Source organism: Sclerotinia sclerotiorum, genomic scaffold (genome assembly GCF_000146945.2).
Source record: "Sclerotinia sclerotiorum 1980 UF-70 scaffold_1 genomic scaffold, whole genome shotgun sequence".
Taxonomy (NCBI): Eukaryota; Fungi; Ascomycota; class Leotiomycetes; order Helotiales; family Sclerotiniaceae; genus Sclerotinia; species Sclerotinia sclerotiorum.
The window spans coordinates 134908-144856 of NW_001820835.1; the positions used below are offsets into that span (position 1 = coordinate 134908).

General features: G+C 44.6%; 3 protein-coding genes across 3 annotated transcripts; 1 reads left to right on the forward strand and 2 right to left on the reverse strand.

Annotated features, from left to right (window-relative positions):
• Nucleotides 1-501: 501 nt before the first annotated feature.
• On the forward strand, nt 502-4721 carry SS1G_00052 (hypothetical protein; the record flags this gene model as incomplete). Its single annotated transcript, XM_001597916.1, has 4 exons — nt 502-743; nt 797-3836; nt 3886-4224; nt 4275-4721. The coding sequence occupies 4 exons, from the start codon at nt 502-504 to the stop codon at nt 4719-4721; spliced, it is 4068 nt and encodes a 1355-aa protein (XP_001597966.1).
• An 829-nt stretch (nt 4722-5550) lies between these two features.
• Nucleotides 5551-7013, reverse strand: SS1G_00053 (hypothetical protein; the record flags this gene model as incomplete). Its single annotated transcript, XM_001597917.1, has 3 exons — nt 5551-6684; nt 6755-6783; nt 6833-7013. 3 exons carry the CDS (start codon nt 7011-7013, stop codon nt 5551-5553), a joined length of 1344 nt encoding a protein of 447 aa, XP_001597967.1.
• Nucleotides 7014-7615: 602 nt separating this feature from the next.
• On the reverse strand, nt 7616-9886 carry SS1G_00054 (hypothetical protein; the record flags this gene model as incomplete). The annotated part of the gene is made up of 4 exons (XM_001597918.1): nt 7616-8215; nt 8267-8800; nt 8845-9330; nt 9647-9886. 4 exons carry the CDS (start codon nt 9884-9886, stop codon nt 7616-7618), a joined length of 1860 nt encoding a protein of 619 aa, XP_001597968.1.
• Between the last annotated feature and the right edge of the window lie 63 nt (nt 9887-9949).

Sequence of the window (9949 nt, forward strand, 5' to 3'; positions counted from 1 at the left end):
CTATTATTGGGCGTCCTGAGGCAGCAATAGCTCATTGATGATGACGGGACGTACCGAGCGTACATTATCAGAGCTTAACCCCACTACTTAGAGGAACGGGCTTGGTGGGATATCCATCTACCGTACTCGAGTTATATCGATTGTCAAAACAATACACAAAAAGTATATCAACACTTTATTGACACCGTCCTTCTTTACCACATGATTTAAATCAACCTATCTGTCGCGGTAACAATATACCAAGAGTAAGTCAACATGTTACTCTCTTTCCCGACTTTATTCTTGCTCTGGATTTTATTGCTTCAATTCGAACAGTCAGTCTACGAAGCTAACTCAACCCTACCTTTCTTTCTTAAGGCTCCTCCTATCCACGCCGCATATAAACAAACAAATAAACAAACATCTACCAGTCTCCAGTAAATAAATGATAGTTTGAAACTGTCACAACATTATCCTTCTTCTCCCAGCTATTACCACCGGCTCTGCCAGTCCATAGTGACAATGGCTTCTAACTCGATAACAACAAATCCGACCTCACAAACCGTCGCATCTTTACTTCCAAAGCTTCATGATGCGGACCCTGATTATAGATTCATGTCACTGAATGATCTTTTCCAAGTCTTGACGATTGGAAAGGCGGATCTCCTTCACAATGACTATAGTACAGCTGCAAAGACGGTAGATGGCATTATCAGAACCCTGGATGATCAAAATGGGGAGGTACAAAATTTGGCCATTAAATGGTTAGTCTGCAAGTGGCCGTTGACATAAGTAGAACCTAGCTGACCTGAAATAGTCTTGGACCGCTCGTCACAAAGTTACCGAGCAACATAATTGCTCCGCTAATAGAGAGACTTTCGACATTGACAACTGAAAATTCCGTTGACAACTCAATACCTGCAATGGCTCTACGAACAGTGGTCATCACTCTCCCAAGGCCCGTCAGTGGTGTTGCGCCGTCCAAAGAAGTCCTCGAAGCATATTCGGCGATTAGCAGAGTTTTGATACCAAGACTAGTAGGTCGTATAGTCACTTCAACATCTACCAGGGGCCAAAATCTTCCCAATCCTCCACCAGGAATGCTCGACCCTTCCACAAACTCAGAAATCGACTCTGACGCTGTTGATGTTTTGATTGAAGTCGCAAGATGCTTCGGCCCTCTTCTACAACATGCAGAAGTTGAAGCACTTCAAAACTTGGTCGTCAATATCTTAGAAACCGAAAAGGCTAGTTCTGTTGTCAAAAAGCGGGCTGTAGTCGCTGTGTCTCTACTAGCTATGCACTTGACGGATTCCGACCTCAGTGGCTTTGTATCTCACATCATCGAGTCTCTTCGTAACCCACACTTGACCCCGGTACAAAGACGTCTGTACATTACCATTCTAGGATCAATGGCAAGATCAATACCCGCTAGGTTCGGTCCTTATTTGAAGACCCTTGCACCCTTTGTACTTTCTGCATTGAGCGAACAAGAACTACAGGATCAGCTTGAAAATGCCGCCGAGGATGGCGAAAGTAATCCTGAAATAGATGATGTGAGGGAATCTGCACTCGTTGCACTGGACGGCTTTCTGGCTTCTTGTGGTACGGAAATGCGAATTCACACAGAGGAAACAATTGCGGCAGCTCTTAGATTCTTAAAGTATGATCCGAATTATAACGACGATGATGACGAGGAAATGGGAGGAACTGAAGCCGATGAAGACGATATGGGTGATTTCGACGACGATGATGATTTTGAGGCAGACAATGGATTTGATGATGACGATGATGATGCAAGCTGGAAAGTTCGAAGATGTGCTGCAAAAACTCTCTACACATTGATCTCAACTAGAGGCAGTGGTGATCTACTTGAAGATGGAACTCTATATGCTCAAGTTGCTCCAACCCTTATTCAGAGGTTCAATGAACGTGAAGAGAATGTTCGACTTGAAGTTATTGCTACCATGGCATCTCTTATTGGGAGAACTGGGGAAGGCGTGGTAGTCGAATTTTCGCCGGATGAGTCGTTGGCTTATGCAAATCAAGCACCCCAGAGTCGAAAACGCAGAAGAGAGAGTGGTGGTTCGGCTACTTTTGATACTAAATCGTTCATCTCGAGATCTGCTGGTTTGACATCACCAACCATTGAGCCGATTCCTGTGTCAGGCCCACGTGCAGACCTGGCAAAATTGACTCCTATGATTGTAAAGGCTGTCGTGAGACTACTGAAGACAAGCCCCATTCCAACGAAGCAAGCTCTCATAAATCTCTTGGATAAGATGGTTTCGGTTCAGGTTGGGGGTCTTTCAGAACACTTCAGTCAGCTTGTGGATCCTATCTTGGATTGTTATAAGCCATCATCTGGACCATCATCTACTACCGCCACTAGTGGTGGTGCTGCATCAGCGACTGCAAATACTTTGCGAATTGCTGCTCTCAAATTATTAGGCGACATTTCACAAACCCATTCTTCAAGTGTGTTACAGCCTCACCTCCCCAAAATTATTCCATGCGTAGCGTCAGCTGTACATCATAAATTTTACAAGATATCTAGTGAGGCTATTGGTACAGCTGAGCAGCTTGTAAAGGCTTTGACCCCGCCACGTTCGAAGTCGATTAAACCAACCCAACAAGAGGATGTTCTGAAATTATACCAGGTGATAGTTGACCGTGTATCTGCTACTGATGCAGATGTCGAAGTCCGTCAACGTGCTATACATGCCCTAGGTATCATGCTTGCTCGTACAGCAAGTCCGGAAGGTTCATCGCTTCTCACAGAAACCAACCGAAGTGATGCTCTCAGTATACTCAGTGACAGACTAAAAAACGAAACTACTCGCCTTGCTGCTGTAAGAGCTATCGATACTATTGCGGTTGGTTCACTTGAGGTTAGTTCAGCCGCTAAAGACCAACTGCAGCCTTCGTGGATCCGAGATGTATCCCTAGAGCTTGCTGCACAACTCCGAAAGGCCAACAGATCTCTGCGTGGTGCGAGTCTTGGCGCCCTGAAGAATCTCATCGTATCTCCCGCCGCTAGAAGCTCCCTCGACGCTCCCACTATTCAAGGCCTTATCGATGCGCTTCTTCCACTCTTGACCACAGTTGATCTTCATCTTCTAGGCCCAGCACTACTAGTACTGGCTACTCTGGTCACGGATGATGCAAAGCTTGTTGTTACTGATCAGCTAAATTCTGCTCTGTGCGGGTTATTGACCTCAACTTTAGGTGGCGCTGTACTTGATGCCGTCCTTCTTTTGGTCGCTAATATCGGCAAACAGGGAGTTGGCCAATCTTTGATGTCTGGTTTGTTGAGGGATGTAAGTACTAGTGGAGACTCCACGGTTGTGGGAAAAGCCATCGGTACACTTTTGGTATTCGGAGGATCTTCAGTTGGTGTCACACTCGACAACTTCTTAAGCGAACTACAAAACTCTTCTTCGGATGAAGCGAAACAATGCCTAGCCCTGGCTGTACTCGGAGAAGCTGGATTACAATTGGGTGAAAAGTCTCCTTTAAAGCCATCGACCTTCACAGCTCGCTTTAGATCTTCTTATGACAAAGTTCCTCTTGCTGCAGCGACCGCATTGGGACGTGCTGGAGCTGGAAACATACCTTTGTATCTTCCAGAAATATTGAATATGATCAAGGATGGAAACGAATTCTTACTTCTACATTCAATCAAGGAGATACTTCAGCAAGCCGGCAGCAACCCCACTGCCATCACCAAGCATACTACTATTCTTTGGGAAAGATTGCTTGCTGCTTCCCAAGCTGAGGACAATAAAGCTGTTGGTGCAGAGTGTATTGGTCGTCTGACAATGATTGACCCCAAGGCATTCATGCCACAACTAAAGGTTCGTTGCGATGGAAGGTAATGAATTGCATCAGCTAATGATTTCACAGGGCTACCTCACAAGCCCATCTGCTTCGATCCGGGCTATGGTTATCCAAGCGATCCGTTATACTCTATCCGATAGTGATGACTCGCTCGACTCAGTATTGAAAGTTATGCTGATTGATATGCTCAAGGTCATGCTGACTGATACCGAGTTGGAGAACCGTCGATTGGCACTAACTACATTGAACGCTGCTGCTCACAATAAAGCAGATCTCATTAACCCAAACCTTAACCAGTTACTTCCTCTTGTTATGAGTGAATCGATTGTCAAGGAAGAGTTGATTCACGAGGTAATGATGGGACCATTTAAACATAAGGTTGATGATGGTCTAGAAGTCCGAAAGGTAAGACATATATTATAGCTTTAGTCGTACATTACTAATCTAGAATACAGAGTGCATACGAGACTTTATATGCTCTTATGGAGACGGCATTCTCACGTATGAATATTCTTGACTTTTATGATCGTATCATCGCGGGTTTGAAGGATGAGCACGATATTCGATCTCTTTGCAACCTCATGTTGAACAAGTTGGTTATCCTCGATCCTGATGAGACATCTCGACGCCTTGACGCAATTGCAGATTGCTTCCGCGTTACTCTATCGGTTAAATTAAAGGAGACAGCGGTCAAACAAGAAGTTGAGAAGCAAGATGAGGCAGTCAAGAGCACCCTCCGCTCAACACTAAACCTTCATGCTCGCATCCCATCAGCAAGCACAGGGATGGGGGCGCAAGGCAGCCAACACCAGACGTGGAGAACCTATTTTGAATGGGTAGAGAAGGATTTTGAAGGGCAGTTGAAGTCCTTGAGGGAAGAGAAGAAAGATACCATTGTTTAAGTGAAGTGAAAGGGATCTAAACTCAACTAATGATGCGATGATACCATTGATGAAAAAAACGAACATGATGAAGACAGCGAAGATTTTATACGAGCAATGTTATGTATTTGTTCCTACAATAGCAAAAACCATATATGCACAGTATGCAATACATACGAAGCGGACGATTGAAGCAGGGTGGTACTAGTAGATATCAGGGTTCTCTTGCAATGCAGGCAGACCTGTTTGTGGGCCAGATAGCTCGTAAGAATCAATTATTCATACAAATGATGTAATAAGTAAAGACTGGTGCACGCAAAACAAAATCACCAAGATCCAAGATCAAAATGAGAGGAGTTTTTATCTTTCATTTTCCGCTGCTAAGAAGCCACCCGCCCAACCAACTAGCTAGCTACTGCTGTAATCTACAAAGAAGGAAAAAATAAAAGGGGGTTATGAAATTTACAAAGTGTGATATCGATTGAATAGACGAACTAACTTTCATCGTTCAAATATACAAACAATAAATTTGGTGAATGGGAGATTCATTTCTTTGTCATCTTTCTTCCTTTCCCTTGCTTTCTTCCATTTCTTTCTTTTTCATCCTAGTTTTTCCATCCACAATTTATTTGATTGTCTTGCGTTTTTGTTGCTTTGCATTGTATTGTATTGCATTGCATGTCCTTTTTATTCATTGCGTAGCAATATAATTTGCAATATAATTTTCCTTTATCTTCCTGCCACGCCACCCATTTCATACACGTTACATATCATAGCATCCGATCCATTCTGGTGTTCTTTCTCTACTGTAGATAATGGAATTGATGAGATGATTTGATTTTGATATAATTTACTTGATAATTCTGGTAACCAATCCAGTGGCGACGGTTCTTCCTCCCTCACGGATGTTGAAACGTTGACCGACTTCCATGGCGCAGGGCTTCTCAATCTCGCATTGCATCTCGACGTTGTCACCTGGCATGACCATTTTGGAGTCGGCGTCTTCGGTTCCCTCGGGCCAGTGGAGGGCAGCGGCTTCGTCGGCGGTTCGGATGAAGATTTGTGGGCGGTAGTTTTGGTGGAACCCCGTGTGGCGTCCTCCTTCTTCCTTGGTGAGGACGTACATTGAGACGAGGAATTTGGTGTGTGCTTTGGTGGTTCCTGGGGCGGAAATGATCATTCCACGTCGGACATCTTCACGCTTGATACCACGGAGCAAAAGTCCGGAGTTGTCTCCTGCGCGGGATTCGTCGCAAGACTTCTTGAAAGTCTCGATATCAGTAACCTTTGTCTTGATAACTTGGTCTCCCTTTCCGACAATTTCGACTTCTGAATCCTTCTTGAGGATACCGCGCTCGACACGACCGGAGGCAACAGTTCCACGACCGGGAATAGAGAAAACATCTTCGACGGACATGAGGAAAGGCTTGTCGAGATCACGTTGTGGGGTTGGGATCCAGGTATCAACTGCATTCATCAATTCATCGATTTTCTCAGTTCCGAGTTCCGGTCTGCGGCCCTCGAGTGCGCAAAGGGCGGAACCAAGAATGATAGGTGTCTCCTCTCCCTCAAATCCATATGTGGTGAGGAGATCACGCATCTCCATCTCGACCAACTCCAACATCTCAGGGTCCTCAAGAGCATCGACCTTGTTGACGAAAACGACAATCTTTTGAACACCAACTTGACGGGCGAGTAAAAGATGCTCACGGGTTTGAGGCATTTGTCCATCGGAAGCAGCAACGACAATGACGGCTCCATCCATGTTTGCAGCTCCGGTAATCATGTTCTTAATGTAATCTGCGTGACCGGGACAATCAACGTGGGAGTAGTGGCGAGCTTCGGTAGCATATTCAATATGGGCAGTGGAGATGGTGATACCACGCTTTCGCTCTTCAGGAGCCTTGTCAATGGCACCGTACTCGAGGAAATTAGCCATTCCCTTCTCTGCTTGTCTCTTGGTAATGGCGGCCGTCAAAGTAGTCTATGCATTCATGACCCATTAGCATTTGTTGCCTCCGTGGGGTTATCGACATGGACAATAATATATATACCTTTCCATGATCGACGTGACCAATTGTACCTACAGAACATTAGCAAAGACCCAGCATCATAGCAAACAAAAAGCATACCAATATTAACATGCGGTTTCGAACGCTCGAAAGCGGTAGCATATGAACGAGCAGCATTGATCACAGCAGCTCCATTTTGTCTTCTCAAAGCATGCTGTAAGGGACTGACAGCATTACCTTGACGCAGCGCCGATCGTGCGGTCTGGAAGAAAGGAGTAACTGATCTCGCAAACGCCGGCATCTTGAATGTAAGATGGAGAGGAAAGAAAAGAAAATGACAGTTTGGAGTGGGTTCTGCAAATACTGGCAATATTTTGATTCCATCTCGAAATAATTTTTTGGGTCTTTTAGGTCACCGTAGTGGAGGGTATAATTGGTCTGTGCGGTGTTTATGTCGATGATGGGAAAGGGATTTTGGGTTTTGACTAACAAATCTTACCAACTTTACTATGAGAGTATAGAATATATATAAAACTGGCACCAGTTCGCAAGATGTTTTACCTTGATAGTATATATACTACTTCCTTCCTCGGTTCTTTCTTACATAGACGGCAACCATGAACTTCAACACACCTCCTCGCCTTGTAAATTCACACGAGACATTACGTCAAAGTTCCCCAAATATGAAATTCGAACTAGTTTCATCTAGGACATTGTTCATTCATGTCTTGCTTGCCTCGTTCATTAAGCCCTTCAAGTAGAAGAAAATTTGAATATTCAACGGTCTTTGGTTGATTCTATTCAGACAGGGAGATAAGTAGCTCCTTCAAATTCCCACGTGCACCTAGTATGTACATCCCAGCAAACTCCCGCTTAAGCCAATACATATCAATCTACGCTAAATCACAATACAATCTCGAATTTCTTGGATCCCCTCGCGCCCCAAATGTCAATTTGCGCGAAAGCATCACGGATGCTGCCCCATGCATCTATCCGTCCTATTTCTGCAGCATCTATCTCGTTTGATATCTGTGCACTTGGCTGATATTCATGCCATGGCCATTCATTAGTCGGACATATTTCCCAATCTCCATCAAGAAAATCCGTTCCTTTCCCCTTTAGTTTAGGAGGGTCGGGGACTTTCCCCTCACGGAAGTATGCCCTTATCTTCTCGATCGTGCATCTAGACTTCGCAGCTATAGTGCAATGTCCTTCGGATTGTTGCTCGAAGAACCCCGCGTCCACGAACTTTGTGGCCATCTTCACACCAGCGATTAGTGGTGTAACAGGGTCTGCGCTATTGCTTATATAAAGCAATGGAAATGCAGTCTTAATTGGCTTTTGCCTGTGTGATGGATGGTTATCCCATTGCATAGGGGGATCGATACTTTCGATGTTATATCCAGAACACTGGATCATTAATGACATCCATGCATCCGCAAATGTCGACTGGGCTTCTAGGTCTTTAAACATGCTTTCAATTTCAGGGAATGTATGATTAAGCTATAGTACATGTTAGAATGTCGATCGGAATATGTAATATGGTACGCTTACTGGGTACTTCTTGTCGCTGCAAAGAATGGCTCTTTGCGCGTCGTTAGGATAACTCCACCGTGGCTGAGCATGTTCGCAGACAGGTTTGAGATCGTATGACAGCGGGGTTGGAGTGAACTCGAACCAATCACCGAGGCTACGTTCCAGATTGTCAAGCAATTGAGCAACAGATGCAAACCCCTGTATTGGGGCGTATAGCGCCCCGAAAATGAGCAATTTAACATCTGAATAGGTCATAAGAAAAGGTGTTTGGGTATCCTTCAGAACAAGTGATATTGGATTCTCCTTCAGATTCTCAATAACAGACTTAAACCTCTCTTCAATATCGACTATCTGGTCGTTGACCCTGTAGAATTGGCATGCAGACTTCACCTCTTGGCAGTATTTAAAGAACGATGACCACACTTTATCGGCATCGCGTTGACTCTCTCGCCAAATAGGAGCAACATAATGATCGGCATCAACAACTCCATCCAGGACAAGCCGACCTACTCTATCTGGAAACATTGCTGCGAAGGTAGATCCAAGAAGTGTCTGGGAACATCAGCAATTATCACTCCGAGACCGAAGACACTTACCCCGTAGCTGAAGCCCCAATACAGTAACTTACTCTTTGTTTCTAGACCTGCTTCCTGGGAATTATCATAGGATTCTTTCTCATCAGAAGGATCAAGATCGGCAGAATCAAAGTCTAATGATTCTTCTATATTCGATGTCCATTCATCCCACGCATCTATAATGCTAATCATATCTCTTGCAACACTCGGTGTCCCCGCATGTCGGAAGATGCTATTATCTCCACTCAGAGAATCCTTTTCCGCGCATAACTTCGCAATAGTTTTTGCACGTGCATCAAGATACCGCAACGCCGTTGAACTCGAATTAGCCAGACCAATCCCTTGCCCTGTGGCGGCAAAAAGTGTTCTGTGGTAATCTCCCCGTGCCTGATCATCTCCTACTCCATTATATGTCCCACCATACGAGAAACAGTCAGCTCGTGGTGTCGTTGCTCCAACACCTCGAGGATCAAATCCAATCACATCTTGATCTTCTCCAACAATGCTCTGAATTGATCGTCCGGCTGTCAAACCAAATAGTGTACCAGAACCTCCGGGCCCACCGGGATTCAATAGTAACGGTGATTTGGAGAATTGCCTAGGTCCCGTATGGTTACCTGGTATCAGGATCAACGCAATATGTACTTTAGGATTATCATCAGATTCATTGAGCGGTCGATGATAGTCCATTGGAACAGTGAGCCTTGCACATTTGAATGATGATCCGGGGAAGTCAAAGCATGGATGCCAGTTGAGTTTTTCACTTGGCAATATCTATAAAATACGTCAACCAACCCAAATTCACTCAAAAAAAAGAGCAAACTCCAACCTCATCAAAGTCATAGTACTTGTCCCCATTCATATCAAGAGTCGGTCCTCTAGATCCCACTAGACCTGATATAACAGAGCATGTCCACCAGACGAAAAAAAGAGTAGCAACGGTAAGACCCGGCCAGGTGGAATAACTTCTAGCGACCCTAACATTCCTAACTCGTCTAAGACTTTTGGGGAGAAGACTTCGATTTTCCTCCCCCTTGGTCTCATTCATGTCGAACTCCTGCATTGTCTTTATTCTAAACCTATGTAACCTAACCTAGGTATTTATCGAAACGGAGCCAAACTCAAC